Source organism: Lycorma delicatula, chromosome 10 (genome assembly GCF_047948215.1).
Source record: "Lycorma delicatula isolate Av1 chromosome 10, ASM4794821v1, whole genome shotgun sequence".
Lineage (NCBI taxonomy): Eukaryota > Metazoa > Arthropoda > Insecta > Hemiptera > Fulgoridae > Lycorma > Lycorma delicatula.
This window is the reverse complement of record NC_134464.1, coordinates 107,147,986-107,171,550: the sequence shown is the minus strand read 5'-3', so window position 1 is coordinate 107,171,550 and position 23,565 is coordinate 107,147,986. Positions and strand designations below refer to the sequence as shown.

General features: G+C 25.2%; 1 protein-coding gene across 3 annotated transcripts in view; it reads left to right on the top strand.

Moving 5' to 3' along the window:
* Nucleotides 1–22,848, top strand: part of LOC142331123 (uncharacterized) — a 54,675-nt gene extending 31,827 nt beyond the window's left edge. Inside the window, exon 4 of one of the 3 annotated variants that reach the window (XM_075376807.1) lies at nucleotides 22,488–22,848. In XM_075376807.1, the coding sequence (XP_075232922.1) occupies nucleotides 22,488–22,513 (26 nt within the window). In that variant the 3' untranslated portion in view covers nucleotides 22,514–22,848. Of the gene's footprint in view, nucleotides 1–1,646; nucleotides 1,828–8,442; nucleotides 10,234–22,487 lie in introns of those variants that run through there. The other 2 variants (XM_075376806.1, XM_075376808.1) reach the window with 2 other exon arrangements.
* The last annotated feature ends 717 nt before the right edge of the window (nucleotides 22,849–23,565 follow it).

Genomic DNA, 23,565 nt, shown 5'->3' with positions numbered 1-23,565 from the left:
ATATTGGTTCTAGAATACAATTATAAGAATCAGCATGTTATATCTGATTTTCTCATTGTGAAGTAGTTTCTCATTCTCCTGGTCGTAAGGGTTTTGTTTGTGTTTTGTGAGTCGCATAGCCGGATAGATCAAACAATGATTTATTACTTTCCAAATACTAAACCAGGACTAATAGCTTATTGTTAACAGTTTATTTTTACAGAATTCAGTTACAGTAATTGAAACAGCTGCCCTGTCTAATTTAGTTTTTTGCAGATTTTTCATAATACTGGTTCAGATTTAAGGAATGTGTCTTTTACGGTTTGATTTGTATTTTACACTGCTATGCTTTAATCTCTTATAATCTTGGTGCAGCCATTATCATTCTTTACAAAAATTATCTGTTAATTATTTATAACAGTTTTAGAAGATTTTACATTTGCTACATTTCTTAGACCATTTTGTAACAAAATTCAATGACTGTTCATCTGTAGTAGAATGATGTAATTAGAAAATTATCAGCAAAATTTCTCGGTTTTCTTAAAGGATACATATACACATGAAGTAAGTTTCGATTGTAGCAACCATAACTTTCACACAAGACAATAGGGAACAGCACATTATAACATAATTACAATACAGAATGCACTAATCGAAAATCAAAACATATTTGATCGATAACAGTAGAAATGTCCAGTAAAAGCAGTAACAGCTTAAAAGACAGGACAGATGTTTTAATTACGATTTTATTATTCCACTAATCACATTAAATTTTAACAAAATTTTTGGATTTTTTCCTCTTATTTATTTTATATGGTAATAAAAATGGATTGTTACAACTATCTTGAAAATTAATGATTTTGGCAACAAAAAAAATAAGTAAATAAACAAATAGCACTAATGCACTGTTTTTCTCCTAATTTCCATTAATTTGAGTCTAGTTCAATTTAATTAAAATTTATTATAATTTTTCAATGTATAAAAAATGTTTTATCATCTTAAATTAAAAGGAATTAAGTAAGCTTTCATTTTTGGAAGAAGCCTTTTTTGCTTAACATAAGTTTTAAGTAAAATCTTACTGTTTGCATTAAGGTTGGAACGTATGCTCTATTTAAAAAATTCTTTCTCTGCTTTTTATTAAATTGAACGCCTTAGATCTGTAATTAAAGAATATTTATAAGATTTTAATTCATTCGCTTCGGTTCTATTTCTTCACTTTATAATTATTTTTATATAAAAAAAAATTGTTGCTTTATCACTTTTGGGATAAATTAGAAGTTAAAAACCACATATATATTTTTTTGGATACTTTAGAGGTGTTATAGTAAGTCATTTATTACCTGTTACAACATTTAAACTCTGGTTTAGAAAAATGCCTGTTCTTGACCTCAGAAATTTTATCAGTTTTACTGGATTATGAAATATGTCATTAAAGTTCCAGATAGGTTTAAAACAGGCTTAAATGGGGGGGGGGGGGCGACTAATTTTAACTGAATTTTCTCTTTTTCAGGCATTTATTTTTCTTAATGAATTTTAAACAAAATTGTCATTGAATATTTCAGTGATTTAATGATTATAATATTGGTATAAATATGTAAAATTTATTTCTTTATTATTTCACTATTAAATTTTATTTATTATTATTTTTGCTTTTTGTTTTTTAACAGCTTAAGGAACGAACATCAAGGAACGAATGAACTAACACTAATGTTGTCATTTTGTGCAGTGCATTGCTGATTTTATATATACATATAAATATATTTATTATAAAAAAATATATTATATACATAGAGAATATTATTATTGTAAATGAAATTATACGCATTTATTTATTACTATATATTTATATTTAATGATAATAGTTTTGGGACAACTGAAATTTTGTGAATGATGTTGTTATTCCTTCTTCCCTGATAATTTTATCATCCCTTAATTTACCTCATAGTGATTATTATTACCTCACAATTGTCATTTTATAGTTAATTACCTGTTATCATTAACTCCCTGCGTTATTGTGCAGTATCCTTAAGCGATCGGATGTAATTTCATTATGTAAATACCTCCCTTCATCGCTTTGTTTAGTGTTCCTTTTAGTTTATTTTATATCACTTGTTGCCTTCATGTTGTTTTTTTAATGTTGTACTCTGTGGATTATTTAAATTTTTTTTTACTTTTACTTTTTATCCCCCCATATTTAATGTTTAATAAAATGCTATTTTATTTAGTGTTCTTCATTATTTGGCTATGTTTGTATATCATTATTATTACTATTAATCTTTTTACCGTGTGAAATACAATGTTTTACACTGTGTTACAACAATTTATGTTAAACAAATATAACAATTAGTTTGTAAATAAAATAAAATGATATCACATATACACTAACATAAAATAATGATCTTGCTTTATTTTGAAGAAGTATTTTCAAGATCACAAATCAGCAATCAAGTCTTATGAAATTAATATTGAAAGCAAACACCATTGAAAAGATTTTAAGATTTACAACAAATATCCCTGTTAAATTTATATGGTATGCTAAAAAAAAAACCTTTTCTCTTTGGATAATGCACTATCTCAAAACCATCAGAACAGATTGGAGAGTAGCATCTTTGAAATTGATGAGTATGTAAAATTTCAATGGCCAAAGATAATGTTAAATGAACCTATTCCCATTTGATCACTGCAATTGTGAATGTTGGGTGTCCTCTGTGCTCTTGGCAATTTTTTTTAGTAACTAATGCATGTTTAGAAATCAATGCTGTTTAATAATGAGAAATTACCATTACCTGTTGAATTAAAAAAACCTGTTCATTAAAAAAAATTTAATGAACTACATAAAATTGAAAGCAGTATATCTGTAGGGATAAACCTTCAGAAAAATGAAATCCTTTTTTTCTTTTATTGAGAAATAAAATGTTATGAATTTAAACCTTCTAAAGAATAGAACATTAATATATAAGTTTAATAGTAAGTATTGAACAAAATATGTGTACTTCAAAACTCATTTTGACACAGTAAATGATTCTTATGAGCAACGGACGCTAAAACAATTTTTTTTAATTTGTTGCGAATTAAGTATAATTGGAAATAAGTTTTTCAGTTTTAAATGGGCTATTGCCGGTCAATAGACTTTGGGTATTAAAATATAATTAAATTTATTGATATACATTGAAAGTTTAAACTATATCTTACGGAATTACCATCTGTTCTAAGCCTGATGAGCTTTGAAAGTCAGGCAATGAGAAACCAATAATGCAACCAGAGTGAACCCTTCCTGGTGCATAAAACTGTAATTATATTTTTGTGTTGTCTAATCGGTAATTATATTAATTCTTCAACATCCTCTACTTAATTTGTATTTTACACTTAACTTGTGTTAACATCTAATAAATAAATAAACGTATATCTTTACAAATATATGAAATAGATAACGTAGAAAATTATTTAAGCCGTAAATAATTATGTTATCGTATAATACAAGAAAACCTCTCCTACAATACAATCTGAACGCATTTAAACTCTCAGTGAAAGTAAAAACCTATTTAATAAACTTTTAATTCTATCATTATTTGGTTATTTTTTTTAACTATTGATATTTGATACATTATATTTCTAAATTTTATAAATTACAAGTATATTACATTCAGATTGATTTTTACTCAGAGCTGAAACATCATTATTTTAAGAATTTGATTTTTTTTAACCAAACAAAGTAGTAATTAATAAGAGCAACTCTAAAAGAAAAAGAAACTACCTGCCAACTATGATCTGCCATCATAACGATGTAAATATTTTATATAAACATTAGGTTTTTATGTTCGAATACATCACATTAATATAGATATTATTCATTAGTTACTGAATTGCTAAGATAATGTTAAATTACTAGCATATATCAATAATATATATATATATATATATTTATGGATAAAATTAAACTAAATTAAAAATGCAGTTCTGTACACAAATCATTTAAATATCTTTATATTTAGTTACAGAATTCATTAAGTAATAATAGCAAAACTTTGAATCATAAACTTTATTTTTCTTTGTAATGTGTTCCATTAAAGTTTATTAGCGATTGAAATTATAAAATGAGAAAACTGCTGAAGGGTTTGGTTTAAAAGAATATAGCCATAATTATATACGAAACTGTAGGATAAAACAGGAGTTGCTATGAAGCTGTGTGATAATTTTGTGTAGCTTGCTGGTGATTAATTGATTAGTAATAAATAAACTAGATATTCTGCATTCTTCCAGAGCTTGCAAGCTTTGAAACATGTACTATGTACTAACAGCAAATAACATAATGTTATTGAACTCAATTTTTCTATACTTTTTTTATATGGTTTTTAAAGTATTTGCTATAAACATGAATAAAAAACTATTTTCCCATCGATATCTGTAACCCTGTACGTTGCAAAACTTTTGGTCTATCATGAATGATAGTTCTATTAAGAGCAAGGTGCGATTGCAATAACTAATTTGTTAAGAGTTCAATGACATCTTGTCATTGAACTGTGATCTTAAAAATTGTCAGTTCTTCAAACTGATGTGAGATCGTGCTTAATTTTTTATTATTGTTTTGATGTTAATAATTTTATTTTATTTTATTTATATAAATGTGAAGTATATCCATTATAATTAATTCCAAATCCTTTTTAATTAATCAATTTTTTTTTATAACAATCAGTTTTTTAACAATTATTTTTTCTGTCATGTGCGAGTGTGTTTTTCTTTCTCACAGTCTTGTTTTTTTTTGTTTGGATCTTCTTTGATTTATTAAAATTACTTTTTATTTCATTACATCAAATCTGTTCATTTTTTTTATTTTTAAACTCTTAAGCAACTACACTGGTAAATGAAACTGTGATGTTACTTTCATCTCATTTGTATTATTAATGAGTTATCATTAGTAGTCGTGGTCACTTAATGAAGCAGACTCCAGTTAATTTTAATTAAATGGGCTCTGAGGAAGATAAAACAATTTTTTTAAAGTAATAATTGGAGAGTTAAGCTATCGCTTCAGTTTTATTAATTATTCAGTTTTTTCTGTATGTTACTCATATAACTTTACTAAGTAGTTTATCGTATAAATTTCAAGATCATTATGAAAAATTACAGTTTATTAACATCATTAATTAAAAGGAATTTTTTTTTGTTTTAGCCAGGAAATGAAACGGGGTATATTTTCATTAAACTTTACTGTAAAAAATTATAATTTCCTTTTTTTCTTTGAATGAAACATCCCTATTTTATTTCTTAACATCGCATTAAAATAGTAGAATAAGTAAAGGTACATTTTTACTTTTCAGTTTGGTGATCGATGGAATTGATTTCCTATCACCCATAACCTCACACAGTTAGCGTGCAGTCATTGTAATGATTCATCATTTACCTCTCTATAAACATGATACTAAGCTAATTTATTATAAGAGGACTCTTCTTTCTTGTCAATCTTTATCAAGAAAGAAATCCAAGTAGTAAGAATACGTATTCATTTGTTTTAAATCATTGTATTCTTATGCATATGTAACCAGTAAGGTATAGACTTTTTGAAAATTTGAATTCTAATGAACAGTTTAAAATGCATAATCATCACTTATGTTCGATTTGTTTACAATTTAATTAATTCTGACTCAATCAGCAAAATTTATTCGATCAACTTTTTTAGTATCAATTATCTATTAAGTATATAGCCTATAATGGACAGAAATCTTGCTAGTTTTAATACATCTCACTAATAGATCGTATTTCAAATCAAACAATTAACATAATTTTGTAGGTTAACTCTGCAAATAATCTGCATATTTTGCTTTTTGTGAATGAAATAAACTGATCACATTTTTTCCATGTTGTAAAAACATCAGAAAATTCATTTTAAATTACTTATCAGAAAATTGAATAACGGTTCATTACCTTAAAAACCACATAGACTCTGGAAGATGATAATGATAATAATAATAATAATAATAGAGAATTTGTGTTGCTATTACTAATCAGTAAAACAAAAATCCTTTTAGTTGGTTTTTTTTCTTCATTGTATAAAAAAATGTTCACCCAAATTAATTATGTAGAGATATTCCATTGACTCCAATTTCTTATTAATTATATCCAGTTAAGCATAGATAACTTATGTAAATTAATTTTTAAACAGTTTATGTATTCATAAATAAAATAATTTTCAAAATTTGTTAAATTATGTGTAATTTACCCCATTAAAAAACTGAATTAAGATGTAGGCCTTATCCTACCCTATTAAAGGGCATTTATATGTGTGTCTTGTCTGTGTGTGAATCCCCCTTAGCTTAGCATCGGAATGTACCAATCACTGGAGGAAAATCCCAATTTGTTAGTACCTGTCTCATGGTGGTCAGGTGTACACTTGTTATATTATTATATATTACGTTGTCATAATAATACTGTATTTGCTAGCAGTACAAGAGCTAACGTTTGCATACAAAAGATGTACTCTCGATGGTCCGGTTATCCAGTCATTCTCTTTTTCTAAAATTTAGTTATATCTCCGGAACAGTATGACCAATTTTAAAAATTCAATTTTGGACATACACTATAGGAAATATACCGTGCGTGAAGTTTCAATTTTGGACACCTAATAATCCCATTCTAAGACACCACCTGCCAGGAAAACCCGCTCAGAGGGTTATAATATTATGCTTCCACTCACAGTTATTCATAAATTCAAAATAAATAATGAAGTACTGAACCTTCAGCAATAAAATTGAAAACATAAAAAATTGCCTGTGGTTTCTTATTTTCCTGTCTACTGTATTTCTAACCTGAAATTTTGTTTCCTAAATGTGCTTAAATGATCTCCAGAATAGTATTGAATAAAGAAATCGTTGTAAAAGTTTATCATTTACTAATATCTAAGAATTTCACTCACTATATTACACTAGTTTACTACTATCTCTTCTTAACTCAGTCGCCTGATTTTTTAAACCATTTTCTTAACATAACTACCTACACCTCGTTAACTTTCAGCCCATTTGTAAATTATTTCCTTTCCATAAAACTCCCTGACAGTTTTAAAAGTTATTCAATATTTTAGAGGATTATGCAGATGGATTATAAAGATATCTTTAATTTTTTTTTTTTTTTAATTGACCAGTTATAATTTTAACATAATTTTTTAATAAATTTGCTCAAAACCTTAAGACTTTTAATTTTTAATGAAGAATGTTCTGCTAATGTTATTGTTATAAGTTTTATATAGAAAAGTTTTTTTTTTAGATTTGTCTGCTTTTTCTTTCACGGCATGTACTGTAGTTGTGATTTATTCTATGGTTTTAACAACCATCATTATATGAAAATTAGTTTTGACTTTGCTATAAAAGTTTGTATAGTTGCAGTTAGATTTAATTTTATTTTCTCTTTCTGTTTTAAAAAAGTATAATTTCCTTGGTTACAGGCGATAAAAAAAATTATTTCTCTTATACGTTTATTCTATTCACACTTTTAGGACAGCACATTTTTTTTTCATTTTTGGAGCTTTAATAGTGTAATTTTTTACACCTTCATGTCAGAATAAGCTCACTCACCTGCTGGGAGAGACTGCAAGCAGTTACAAGGTTACACAAGTACGTATGTTGTAGTACATCTGATCCCGATCCAAAGTGCTGCGGAACAGAGTCCATTGCAAACAACCAACTAGTGTGACAACCTGCCGCTCGAAGTCACTTGCAATGGACTCTGTCCCATAGCATGTTTGCATCGTGATCAAACGCACTACTGTGTATATACTCGTGTGACCTTACAGCTGCTTGTAGTCCCTTCCAGTGGACAAGCAGCCTAAGAGATGGAGAGGCTTTTCCTTCCACAAATTTCTGGATTTAAATTCCATTTATGTTTGGATTTTTCATGTATTAAAAAAAAAGTCATCCATCATTAAGTAGCTGAAAATAATCATCATCTCACGTTTGCGGAAGAAATTAAATTGAGTTTGAATGAATGTTTTTGAGTATGTCAAAAATATAAGTTTTTGACACCTAATTTTTTAGGTTTTATGCCCAAATGGTTTTTTTCTTTTACTGGTACCTTACTGTCATAAATATGAATGATTGAGTGTATGTGAATACATATTAACAAGGATACATAAATTCAAAAATTTAATTTAATTAAATGGAATTGAAATTATGAAGTACAGTTATTAAAATCTCATTTTACATCTTACTCGTTTTTTTATATTAATGTCATTTATGTAGTATAATTTATTTTTAGTTAGAATCAGTTTTTTTTTTTAATAATATTCATCACGTATTTTTCTTATTGCATGTTAAAATACCACAGTCCTTTTTATAAACCCATTTTCAGGTCTGCTACCTATTGCTTTTTTTCTCTTTATTATTATTATTAAAACAGTTATTTTTTTCTTTATTTATTTTTTTATTTAAAATATTTATTTATTTATTTTTCTGACCCGACCACCCTTATGATCCCCAGAAGAAGAATGGGAGAAAGAATTGGAGGCTGAGCTACAAGATTATGAGGTTGTCGCTGACGATGATAATTCAGGAAGCGGTGCCAGAGTACATCGCAGTAACAAGTCTAAACATGTTGAAGATATACCCGATGTCGAAGATGATCTTAAATAATAAATTAAAATAAAGGAAAAGACTTACTTATTTTATTATTATTATCAATATACTAGTGCGTTATTGTTATTAATATTATATATATATATATATAGTTAATTTAGTTATGTACATTAATTATTATTTTTTATTGATATTTTTATCGAAAGAATCACTTACACAAACATACACAATTGCATCTATACAGTAACAAACTGATTGTGGAATATTTATTTATTGCCCTTGTTGATTTTAAGTTTGAGGTGAGTATAGGTAATTAATGACAAGTCCATTATTAAAAATGTTAATCTTGTTTGTTCTATTTTTTGTTGTCATTTAAATCAATAAATATTAATAAAGCAGTTACTTTTAAGTTTTATAAATAAAGCATTGTTAATTATTTGGTGATTCTTTAATATTATTTATTTGATTGTAATTCTATTTTTTTGTTTGTAGTAAGTTATACAGCAGTTTAGTTTATAGATTATATTATTGTTATTATAATTTATTTATATATGTAGTACTTATGTAGAAGACTGATGCTGCATCATGTTTTTCTTTTAATATTAAATATTATTAATTATATGAAAGTCTTTTTTTTTCTCTGTGGTGTTAGAGAGAGAGAGGGGGGGTTATGTAAGCAAGGAGTCCGGAGTAATATTCCCTCATCTCATGGAGTGAACAGCTGTCATACTCTTAAACATTACAGTGTTCATGCACAGATCCAATGATATAAGGAGGACAAGTAAATTTTGCATTAAAGGAGAATCCTGAAGCGCCTGGCTGATATTATAAGGTCAATTCACTGATCAAAACAAAACTATTCTATTAAAATTTATAAATCCATTTACATAGTGTTTTTGCTGTATATTTATATACTCTGATAAAGCCAATAATGGTTAGGAACAGCGGAGGTGGTGTAGCAACCGAACATGTCACAAGGCGGTTGTTCTTCTCCCTCGGGGGGGAATTGAGATGTATATTTACATGTTCTTGCTGGAGTTTTATAATATCTTTGTTTTATCCTAGACGTTCTGTGTTCAAAACCTTATCTGCCTTATTTTTTTTTTTTAATACATAACGTGTATCATAAGTAGAGTAACTAATTACATGTAAATCTATAGTTACATAGAAAGCAACCTTTAGAAAACATTGTTTCCTAGATACGTTCACAAGTGTTTTATTCCCACTATATTTCAAGGAAAAAGTAAATTAGTCATAAGATAATAGAAAATTTTAATAAGATTTTTACCTACAAAGTTGTAAGGTAAAAGCCACTTATCTTCCAGAAGTACACGCTTTATAAAGCAGGATTGAACCTATCTGATCATATCCATTGACATTTAAAGAAATCAAAAGTATTTCAAAATATAAAGGGTGGATGCAGTATGTTACTTTTTAGCTGTGTTAACTGTCTAACAAACATATTACTTTATTCTAGAAATAAACAGTATAAATTAGGTTTACGTTTCCTCGAGGATATCTCCACTTCTGCTCTGTGCAATGTAGACATCTACTGAAGAAAATACAACATTCAGTGCAGTTCACGACTAGTTTATTATCAGTGATATAAAACGTTATATCATGATCTCTTAATTTCTTGTAAATATGCTGTATTTCTTTTTGTTCGTGTGAATTTTTCTTAATCTTAATTTTTGCTTTTAAATTCAAAATAAATTATTCATATTTAATTGATATATACAAATGCATAGACATATTCAGTACCAATAAATAAAATTGTACTGTAATGTTTATTACTATATATTATATATATATATAAAATAAAAGATTTAATATACCATTAGCGAACTGTAGATTTAGTTCTCAAATTGCATTGAAATTTTATTCAGTTATGATTCCTTGCCCTTTCTTTTTGGTTATGAAAAAATATATATTTTCATTTTCACATGGAAAAGTCCAACCTTTTTATCTGTGCATTTATTTTAAACAAAATTTTTATATCCTTTATTTGATATTATTATTCTTCATATAAATTTAATTAGTGTGATCTTTTCCAGTTTGAATATTTATCAAACTGGAATTCCAAGTATGCTCAATATTATGTGCTGAACTCGCTATGAAAATTAGTTTCAAATATTTGTAGTAGTTTGTAGTGTGAAGTTCTGTTTTTATATATGACACACAAATTGTTGTACATTGTAGTAAAATAAACTGTTACTAATTTTAAAATGTCTAAAACTGATCTTTTGTCCTCAGAATATGATAAAAATATTTTTTAACAATAATATAAATATAAACTTTAAAAACCAAAAAATAATATCCCTCACCTATACAGTATTGGTAATTTTGTTTTTGTTCATAAACAAAGTAGTATCATTAGGTGGCATGTGAATTGGACCACATCCATAATTTAAAACAGGCATATAATTGTAGAATGCATCGAAGATGTTAAGTAGTCATAAGCAGCAAATGAATTATGATCAAACTGTTATTCTGAAGTTTATTAATTCATTCCCTTAACTGCTTGAGGAATAGGCAATGAAAAATGACTACTTTTGTTGGCAATTTGTTATATTTTATCAGTTATTCTTATCGGCTAAAAAGCTAGTAGGTTTACAATACTAATAAAAATCTTATAAGTTGATTTTGACAAATAATAATGTAATATAATGCTCTCACTCTCTGATACCAGAAAATTTACAAAAAAAAATGATTTTTTTCATTAATATCTAAAAAAAAACATACTTACAGTTGTTCAAGAAGCGTGTATCTTCCCCAAGAAATGTGTTCCCTCTTTGGAAACCATACTATTTTATGTATTTAAAAGAATCCATTATCAATATTTAAAACAAATATAATAATTTATATAACGCCTGTTTTTTAAATATAAACTGTTTTTTAATTTTTGTCTTTTTATAAAATTATTATTATAGCGAAGTAAGTAACTTGATGTTTTTTTTTGTTTTTTTTTTTTGTAGGATGTTGTTAAATAGTAAATAAATACATAACCAGGTTGAATGTTTTTTTTTTTTTTTTTTTTTTTTCATATTATATGCTTTATTTGAAATATTATTTTTTTAAAAGCAGTTAAACAGAATCAATGTAAATGTGTTTGTTTATAATTATATTTGTGTTTGTAAATGTGCATAACAGTCACAAAATTTAGACTAGCTAAATTCATATCAAATGTTTCTTATCATTAATAAAATCATTTTATTTTCTACACACTTTTTTTAATTCACTTTTCTATTCATGATAAAATTTACTGAACAAATTATAAAAACAATTGAAATAGTTTAAAATTAAAATATGCTTCTTTTTCATCCTATGTCATAGAATCGGGCATTTATGATTTTTCATTAATTTTAAAGGCAGCTCATTTTCTTTCTCAACATATGTATTAGTTGAATGGTTCCAAGCGTGCCTGTTTTTTTTTAATATGATAATAAATTCTTAAGTTAGAAGTAAAAACTGTATCATTTTTTACTGAGAAAATTTTCTTTTAACTATAGCTTCTATAATAGTATTTTTCTTGTGAACAGAAAAAATCAAATAGATAAAATTTATTTCAGTTTTTTCCCCAGATATATTGAAACGGAATGAAGAGTTTTAAAAAAATGAGAAATAGATACTCTTGTGATAACTTTTTCTTTAAGTAAACCCCAAAAAGTAATAAGCGGAACGTGTAGGAAATAATTTTTCATAAAATATATTTTTAATGTTCTTTTCCAGTCACAGGCTGTTTATAGCGTCATATATATTCTGCTCGACTGTTGATTATCAAAAGTGATTTATTATGAATTTTTTTTTTTTTAATTGCTTTTTGTAAGGATTTGTTCTTCACATACATCAAATTTAGGAAATTCATGACCGTGTTATAAGCTAAAAATAGAAATTGCAAATACAAAATGACCAAATTCAATCATTTTCTATGGAAAGAACCCTTTTTTCTTCTAACCACTATTTTTCCTCGATTAAAGTTTTTTTTAAATTACTTTGCTAGTAATTTTAAATTGTATTACCCCTTTTAAAGCTGTCTGAAAATGAAAAGGTGCAGAAAGAACTATTGTTTTAAATTGAAACTGAAAAACACGCAATAAAAGATTTATTACAAAAAGAAAATTATATATTTTTCTTTACTACTGTAGATTCTATTATGACTGGATTGTTAACGAAGAAAACAAGCATAATTTTAATTATAAAAAAATAAATTTTAGGTAATTATGAGTAAAACAAACAAAAATTTGAATTAATATATATTTTTTCATTATATTTTAATTTTATATTATGTATTTCTACTCGTAAACAAAGTAAAAGATTGAAAAATTTTATTTAATTACTAAACTGAAAAAAATATCCATGTAGATAAAAATAAAATCAAACGTGTGTATTTGATAAGGTTGTAATATACATAATCGTTAATGTTGTTTTATTTTTTAATTTACATGTAGATAATGATTTTCAAAGTTGTTATCGGTTGCATTTGTTATTATTATTAATTATATTGTACTGCATTAATGCTACATAAATAATATATATTTTTTAAATCATATTAATTATTAACAGATGTATTATTGATTATTGTTTGTTTTTATTAATTTTAATTTTTTTTTATACATATTCTTGCAGTAGTTAGATTTGCCCGTTATCCATATTGTTTATTCATAGTATGTTACAGACCTTTTAACCGATTACTGAATGTCCGTTTTATGTATCAGGTAATATGAACCGGTTATCAAATTATAGTAACCCGCATTTAAGTAACCCCTACCTATAAAATACATAAATAATTTGGTCGTTGTAGGATTGCTTCTATAACATAGAGTTTTTTTTTTAATTTTTGTTACTTATGTATACTAAATAAAACCAAAAAATGCAGAACATGAAATGCTTTTAAAATTGCGTATGCCTTTAATTAATTATGAATTTAATATTCTTAATACATGTGATTTTACTTTTTATTGCTACTGGTTTAAAAGAATGTATTCATCTCTTAGGTGTAGATTTACTGACTATTTGCATTATGAAATGAATTAATCATCTTCTGTTTCATGTAAATATCACTTATGATTTAAAATAAAGATTACATGCATCTCATTTAAATTAAATTTCTGCTATAACCTGATTACAGACAATTTGTTAAATTACAACGATCCTATTCTATTTCTTTATGTAGAATATTCAATTAATATTTATTTACAGATTCAGAGGTATTACTCAAAATCTTTACAGTTGAAATTATAATCGAGTAGAATTAATTATTTATACAATTAATTATTCATTCTCTACTTTTTCACCCGTTCCACGCTTTGAATTACGGTCAATTTCTTATACTAAAAGTAACCATAGATGTTGGTAATAGCTGTTGTTAATTTCATGGTATGCTTAGTTTTTTTTTTATTAGTTTTTATCTAATGAGAAAGAATGGATGGATTTGTTAATATTTTATTTTTTAAGGTTGTTATATATTATGATGGAAATTGATTGATATGACTTTAATTTACTGTTTTATATATAATTAGATTATTGTTTACGCATTTTAACTAAAGTAGAAAGTTAATGTGAAAGTACTTATAAAAAAAAGGGGTATATTGGTAGAATAAGGGTCGGTAAAGTTACAATAAGAATAAAGTATAGGTGGTGGTATGTTTTGTCCTGCCACAAAAGCAGAGAGTGTTGATGAATAATCTTTGGGCAAGTCTACCAGACCTGCCCTGATGCATTTAGTAAAATATTACAATCATTTTCACTTCTAGATTAACACATTTAGTGGCAAATTTACTCTAGATGCATCGTAAAGAGCAGACCAGCATTCAAAATCATAGCGAAGCGATCGTAAAATTGGCAACCGACATGTTAATGAAGGTAATATAATGTATAATTAGTACATTAATACATTAATTCCAGCACCTGTCTGATATTATATCCTTATTGTCCATTGTATCTGTTTTTTTGTCATCCATGTTAAATTATTAGTAAATGGTTAACCTTTTTAAATCATTTTATGGCATTAATAAAGGGATGTATACATTATGGATGATTTATTACCAAATATTACAGTTGGTAATTCATATATAATAGTAATATGTAACAATTTGACAAATAATCGCATAATACAATAGAAAAAACTATTTAAATGTTTATTCAAACTTAGAGTATCTATCTATCTCCAACCTAATCTACATAATATAACCTCTGCTGTGGAGCAGTAGTACCTTTCATTTAGAAGATTCTGTTGCATTAGTCATTCTTAATATTTTTCATACACTACAAAATTAATTTTTTAACATTGACAAAAAAACTGCAGATAGATTTTGCAAGTAGTACTATACAAAATATTAGTATAATTAATTATTGATTTTCTTTTATTTATTTGTAAACCGGGTTTGATAACAAATAAATTAATAATGGAGTATTCTCATCGATTTATAAAACTCACAGTACAGACATATGCTGTTCATGTTATTCTTTTAAAGCTTGTCATCGCTCATTCAAGGATAAATTTAAAACATGTTTCCACATTTAAATAGTTTGTAACCGTATATTTATCTGTTATTTATGTTTTGAAATATCAAAATCATTATTAGTATTATTATTATACAAAGAGTAATTATCCATTAAGTTGATAGTTTATCTTTGCTGTTTGCATGTTTGTCTCTGTGTAGTAAATTTCAGTCATACTATATTAATATTTGAACAAAATTTACTGTCACAAAATTTGGCACTAATGAATAATATGTAAAATTTCTTGAGTTTTTCTGTAACAGTAGAATAATGTAATAATACTATTACTTGTTTATAATTTTTTTTTTATTTCCCTTTTTTTGTATTAATTTTAATGTAAGTTGTTAAATAAATGTTTGTTAAAATTTTTATTAACAGTGGTTAAGACATATAGATGTAAAATAAGTGTTTTTGAACATATACATGTAAATGAATTATATATATATATAATAAAATTGTATTTATTATTAGTTTTATAATATATATTAGGTGAACAATAAATAATTGTAAATTATAATGATAATAAACTGAATTGATATCATGCATTTACCAGTATCCTGCAATTTATACACTTGTACAGTTTTAATGATTTTAATTCAGTGTATCAAAGTTATAAATATATTCCCATTTTTTAATTTTAATTTCACTTTTTATTTTGTTTTAAATTGTGTTATTTAAAATTGCTTGAATTCATTATATTTTTTTTTTTTTTTTTTATTATTAGTAGTGGTAAATAGACAGACCTCTTTGCACATTTAATTTCATTGGATTTTAATGTTCATACAGTAAAAATATAATTCTCTATTTGTGAGTAAGCATTATAGCCTGTGAAAATGTTCATTATTGATATCGCATATGAAAAATAGTATTTTCATTGATATTAGTAGTTGAAATAATAAAAGAAATACATTATGTCAAAAAATAAGGTGTCTGGCATATATATTTAAATGGAAATGAAAATAAATAGTTAATTTAACCACCTAAATGCTCCTATTCGCTAAGGTATTTAATGAATATCAGATAACTAATATAAAAAAGAGAAAACTTAACATCCATTTAAAATAATAAAAAAAGTATGAGAAATAAAGTTTAAAGAGAAAGTGTATTATTTCAGGGCTCTCACTTGAAATGAAGCTTTTTCTGTATATTAAGTGCAGTATGTTTCTGCACATTAATCTCTGTTCCATTATTTATTTCAGCAGATAACTTAATGAACTTAGAATTTTCTATTATGAATTAGAAAATTGGCCTAAAAAATACAGCCCTTCTCCATCCCATAAAATTTGCATTCAGTCAAGATAATAATTGTCTTTTGTATATTTCTACCTTAATAGTAAATATGTAATATTTTAAAGTAAAATTACTTAATTCTGAGAGAGAAATAAAATGTATTATTAATTTTCAAATTGGTGAATATTTAATCTTTTTTTTTAAATAGACATCTACTTTTTTGTAGTTTTATATTTTAATAAACATTAATAATTAAATAAATAAACAACTTTTGTCATGAAATTGTTTTATTTAGTCTATAATTTTAAAGGTACTTAATAAATTTCAAGATATTACTTTAAAGATTAATTGTTAATAATGAGAGTTATGTAATATAAATACAAATAATAGTAATACATTTTTTTCTTTTTAATTTGTTATTAATATTATTTTATAACAAGGTTTTTATACAAAAATATTTTGATATTATATTGATTAAATTATTATAATATTAAATTATTTAATATTATATTAAATTATTACAATACAATATTTAAATATACAATATTTAAATATTGTATTGTAATAATTTTATGTATTATATTTTTCTTATGCTTTTTAAAATACTTACTCTGAAATATGATAATTTATGAAAAAACAAATTTAGGCAAAAAGTGATTTTATTTTTCTATTGAATAAAAATATAAATAAAATGCAATTTTAGTGCTAATATTAGTGTAAGGTATGAAAATTATGATAATATGTTATGCTGTTTTAGTTTTATAAAAAAATTAAATTTGAATCTCAAAAACGACTGCACGATTTAAATTATTTTTATAAAAACTATAATTTCAGGATTTCTGTCAGAATATAAAAAATTACATTATGCAGATTTAAATATGGTATGCATTCATAGATTCTATCGGAGTAACTTAATACTGAAACAAGTATCTCACTACAACCGCTTGGGATGGCATCGCTTTATTAGTTGAATGCTTGGTAACATATTAAAAAAAATTCACAAAAATTAATTTTATAAGATAATGGTTGCTCTAAAATTAAAGCTAGATTCAGGAAACATGTGAAATTTTAATGAAGGTTAAAGGTCTGTTCAGCTTAGATTAGTTACAGAACAATGATAAAACTAAAAAATCAAATATCTATATTCTGACTGCAAGGTTGAATACCGTAATAAGCGGATGGAATATTTACGAAAGGATACATAAGCCGTAAAGAGAAGAAGGCTGTTAGTAGGCCGCATTCAAGTATGCATTAATTGTACAGTTGTTTATTAAATTATACATTTCCTTGAAAGAATCCTTCATCTATATATAGATATGATTTAAGCCTAATAACTGATAGTACGTATACAGTAGAAGAATATAAAATATGGCATCTGAATAAAATATTTAGTTGAATTTGAAGTCATCCACCAAAGTGACAATTATATCTTTTCTTTCCTATTTAAACTTAAAAGCTTTAGCAAAAAACAACATAGAATTTGCAATGGTTCTATTTAGATCTATTATAGATTAATTTCATTTGTGAATTGCCAAATTTAATTTTTAAATTTTATATACTGAAAATGTCACCAGATCAGAAAAATTTATATGGTAGTTTATTCCTTAATTTAGAAAAAAAAGAAAGTATAGATTTTTGGTAAATGAAAAGGTAAAGAACAGTAGAAAGTTTTATTGTAATTCATATTGCAAATCAAAGTCAAGTTTATATTTATATCCCCAGTAAGAGGATTTTTTCTTAAAATAATTTTAATAAACTGAGAATTATTTCATAAATTTTTTTTATATTTGTTCCTCTTCAGTTCTGAGCCTAGGATTTTTTTAATTATAAGTATGGCCGTGAATGACCGTAATACAGTACATGCTAAGTAAATCTGAAAAGACTTACAAGGGAAAATAAATTATTTATGGCTATAATAAAGGATACTTTAAAACCCAGTTATTATAATAAATATTGGCAATAAATATTTACTGGCCTTTTTTTTATTTTATTGAATGTAATAAAATAATTAATTAGTGTCATTTATATTTTGTAATATAATTAATAATTTATATAATATGTAATATTTAAAATAAAATATTTACATTTATATGTGTGCTTATAAAATGAATTTAATGATAAAAATAATTTTTTATAAAAATATTTTCTGGTGTTTTATTACATAAAATTACAATTTAAAATTATATGTATGTGAAATTTTTATATTATATATGTATAGGTGTGTATTCTCAGAAAATCTGTGTAATGCAGTCATCCTAAGATTTTATAGTCAAATCTCTTTTTTTTTAAGTACAATTACCCAAAATAATGAACTTTAATTAATTGCAGGCCTCTTATATGAGCCCTTTAGGTGGTGATAATTATGCTTATATCACCAAATAAGCCTACAGTGAAAAATATAAGAAGTGCAAGAAGAATAAGCCTACAGTGTACCCATCACTTGTACTATACAATTATACAACAATGATTATCCAAGTTTCTTCTAGATTCAAAAAACTTATGATAGATTTTATCATATTATGTCCTGCCTGGTGACTGGTTTCTTACACCACTGCTATCTTCATTCATCCCTGTTTGCATTCTCTTCTTCCTCCTTTTACTGACCTTTCTGAACAGTTGTCAAGATTCCACTTCCTCTAACCACATTTCCTAACCGGTTTTCTTTTCTTTTGTGTACTTCCTGCATAAGTTCCCTTTCTTCTTTAATCCTGTGCATTATTTCCTCATTCCTTACTTTATCTGTTCTTCTTCCTTTCTCCATATCCACATCTCAAATAGCCTTAATCCAGTTTCTCTCTCGGAAGCAAAACATGCTTCGCTTCCATACATAGCATTTGGCTAAACTCTTGCTGAACTCTTAAGTTCATACTTTTACTACGTAGTAATTTCCTCTGGATTACTGGAGGCTTCCTTTGCCATCGCTATCCTTTTATCTGAGTTGTACTCTTCAGTCTTCTATCACCATATCTGTAATTTTTTACTTTTTCTATTCATCAATTTGCCCTTACTGCTTCTTAGAGTAAACTGTAGATTTACTCTTAATTATTTTTAAATTATTCTATTGAAGTAAATTCACTGTCCTGGGACATATTTTTTACCTGTATATTAATCGGTCTTGCTAACTGTTGATATGTGGTTTTATTTAGCTCAGTCACTTCATAGTCGCACTGCTTACACATAATGAAAGAAAATCTTAAAAAATACTTGATAAAAAGTATAAACTGATCTTCAAGTGTTGTGCACATCTTCAAATCACAAAACTTTGACTTTTCTTAAAAATAAAATAAAATCTCACCGTTTTGTTGATCACTTTATTAATCATAGGATGACAATATTACCAGGCTTTGCTGTTAATATATATCAATATTTATAATAAAATATATATCAATATCCATTGTTATATAGCGTTCTAAAAACAATTGTGTAAATGTTCAAATAATTTTTTTTTAAATTCACAGATAATATATATCTATGTGTGTATAATATAATTTTATTAGAAGATAAACTTAATAGTGTTTACTGTTTGCATTTCATATCCCATATTCTACTTACCTGTATGCCCTGTACCTCCCTTTGTTATTTCCTTGTACTCTTTATATAATTATAATATGCATAATATATTATGTTTAAAATTAATATTTATGCTAATTGCCTAATAAATAAATTGATTATGTTGATGAAGACGAATAATGTTATAAATTATAAAATAATACTTCATGTTGTGTCATATGTTAATAAAAAAAAATGCAACTTACAATAATAAGTATAATCGTCTTAGAATATTAATAAATACAGTTATAAGATATAATATTTATTATTATTATTATATATACATTGTGTGTATTGTATAAAGTGTATGAACTGTAATAATTCATTTTAATAAAAAAGCACTAATAAATATATAAATTAATCACTAATTAATTATTGGTTCTGGGAAAATGTTGAAAAAATATACTATTACAATTATATGATATTAAAATCCAAGGATTTTTTTCATTATTCAATGGATAATGTATTAAAAAACATTTCTACACGATTTAGAGCTTTGAAAACTAGGGATAAATATTAACTGGTTATAAAATGTATACCTTTGTGTTGGAAGTGTGATTAATGCTTATTTTAAAAAAAGAATGAGATTTTTTTCAAAGTTTATGAATATCCAGTCTGACGAGTACAATTTTGATGATGAGTTTTGTCCAGCATACTAAATGTTAACGCTGAAAAAAATCTTTTTTTCCTATTTTGTTTTAAAAAAAAATTATTTTGATTAAATTTCAACTTTTTGAAGTCTTAAAAAGAGCCCTTTTTAAGATTATATTACCCCATTGCTATGTCCCATGACCTGGAAGAATTTCTTTGTTGCACAATTAATTAAATTTTATATAAAAATAAATTTTTTATAATTTGATGTGAAAATACTAAAATAAAATATAAAAATCTAATTTAAATTCTCTTCTAAGGGAAAACAATTATCTTTAATTTTTGAAAATTTTTAACATCAACTATTGTAATATTAAATAATTAAAATGAATAAAAAAATAAGTATGTAAAAGTTAACAGGAATTACTCGTGAAATGATGTACTTTTTTATTACATTAATTTATTAATTTTAAAAGACCATGCATAGATAAAACAACAGGCTAAATAAACTCAATTTTTCCCCAAGATAATTGCTTTTGAAAAAATTATATATACTGAAACTTAACATGAAAATAAATAGCGAGTGACATGACTTATCGAATCACATGATCCAGTTGAATATGACTCATAAATGTGACATATTCAATATTAACATTGATGATGCTTTTGTTTACAGAACATCTTGCTACTTTTTTCTTATTTATTTTATGAGTTACTTATCTTCATGAATAAAATGAAAGTTTAAATGCACTTCTTCATGATATTAATAATTTATATTAAAAACTAGTTTTATCATAAATAGCTTCTTCTATACTAAATAGTTTAGTATGGAATCTCTACATTTCAAATTAAAGTGAATAAATTACTTATTTTCTAACTGCAAATACCTAAATTTTGATAGCATTCAAAAAGTTATTAATATAAATAAATAAAATAAAAATTAAAAAAAAAACATATATATATATATTTAGTTAGTTACTAAAGTAACTTAACTACCTTAATGCTAGTCATAGATAATTAATGTCACTTGATACAAATTTATTTACCTTCATGTACTAAGATATACATTTCAAAGTTTGAGGAGTGGCAGTCCTTAAAAAATAAATGCTCCCAGTACCCATACCTGTTGAAAAAAATTACAAAAGCTAATTCATACAAAGACAAACTAGAACAAAAAAAAATTCTACAAAAAACTGAAACTAATCAGCCCTGCATATTTTGACAAATTTACATTTAAATATATTATAAGATTAATTTTATCATTTTTTACTCGTTTTACAAATGCAGATGGAAAAAACAAATACATCGACTTAATAATGAACTAATAGGGTTTATTAAATAAGAAATCATAAATAATGCCAAAAGAAGGTTCTCACAACTGGCAAAGAAACTGTAAATTGTTTTACCTTCCCGGTGTAGCATTCCATCTCAGCTTTTCATTCAGAAGATCCTGGTTATGCTTTGAATTTTTGATAAGCTACAAAATATTATTCTGGATTGTTTATTTTACAAGAAACATACAACAACAATTGTTCACTTAAACAAATCTTGTATTTGGAATGGATGGAGATTGAATTGTGTTATATGACTTAAAAAACTTACAATTTCTTTCCCATTACTACAAAAAAGAGTAGCCTATTAACCCAGAAATATAAAATAATATTGTCATTGTGAAGTTTTACTTTCGAAAAAAAAACCAATAAATGTCTTTTTAATGACTTACTCCAATTAAAAGTTTTGGGTCATGTTTACCATAAGATTAAGTAAGATTTCCACAACTTATTCCCAAACACAAGCACTTAGCTTACGTAATGAGATATTCCCATGTATAAAATTAAAACTAATACTATTTACCCGATCAAGAAAACATAATAAATATCATAATAGTAGATGCTAGATTGTCATAAATAAGTTGTATTTACTTTCTTATTTATTTACATTATCTTTTTCCTTGCGGCCTCATCTACCCATTATAATCACTTTATAAATTGTTTCTACTTTCAGTTTCTTTTTGTCTAAAATTTTTTTCAAAATATTTATTACATTGTTAACACTAGTTACGCTGTTGTTTTATTTCAGGTTCAAATACAGCTCAGATAGATTGAAATTTCCTTTTAATGGACATTACGTGAAAAGAGATGATTTTTGATAGACATGTGTTTTCATCGATTAGTCTACTTATACTGTTTTGTACTGAAGTACGTTACTAATAACGCTAAATAAACCTCCAGTTTTTACAATTTCCCTATAATTAGTTACAGGAAAATCTTATAACAAATTTCTAAAAACCAAATAGATTAAACTTTATTTTAATTTAAAATGAAATTTTATATTATTTAAGAATGAATTATAATAATATTTAGTAAGGAATTAAGTTATTAATTTATTTATTTTTCGTAAAATTAGTATAGCGCTCCTCAATTTTGCACAGATTCAAATATATTGCAAGTATATATATATATGGATTAAATATCCATATTTTTTTTATATGGAATGTTTTAACTTTTGTCATATTAAAAAATGTTGTTTTGTAGAATCGCATAGAAAAACATAAAAAAAGACAAATCAAAATCGCTTTGAAAAAAAATGTTAAAAATATCTTTGTATACAAGAGGAAGATATAGAAATAGTAAATAAACAATATTATTTTGGTTTGTTAGAATAGATAAATAATGTTAATAAATTAAGATTCACTTTATGAACTGAGTTTTACATAACTTTTACGATGGAACGGATGTATATTCTTAGTGACCTGTGATTTTTGTGTTTTTCATAGCAGACAGGATAATGCATTATTTATTTTTAAAACATAATAAAAGCAAAGAAATATTAACAATTTAGAAAAACTTTGAAAGGTATATGTGCTTCATGATTTTTCTTGTAATTTTTTTTACTGAATTAATTACAGGCAATGAACATGTCAAAATTTTTACATTAAGCAAGAAAAAAATTAAAAATTTTTCTTTAGCCACAGTCCAATTCTAATCAACAGCAAACCGTACTGCAGGGTTCATTCAAAAATATTTAGCAGCGACTTTAATATTAATGAATTTGTAACTTGATCCATGGGCTTAGAAAATTTTAAAATCGATTGAAATATTACAAATTTCTAAAAACCAAATAAATTATCTATTAATTTAAATTGAAAATAAAGTAT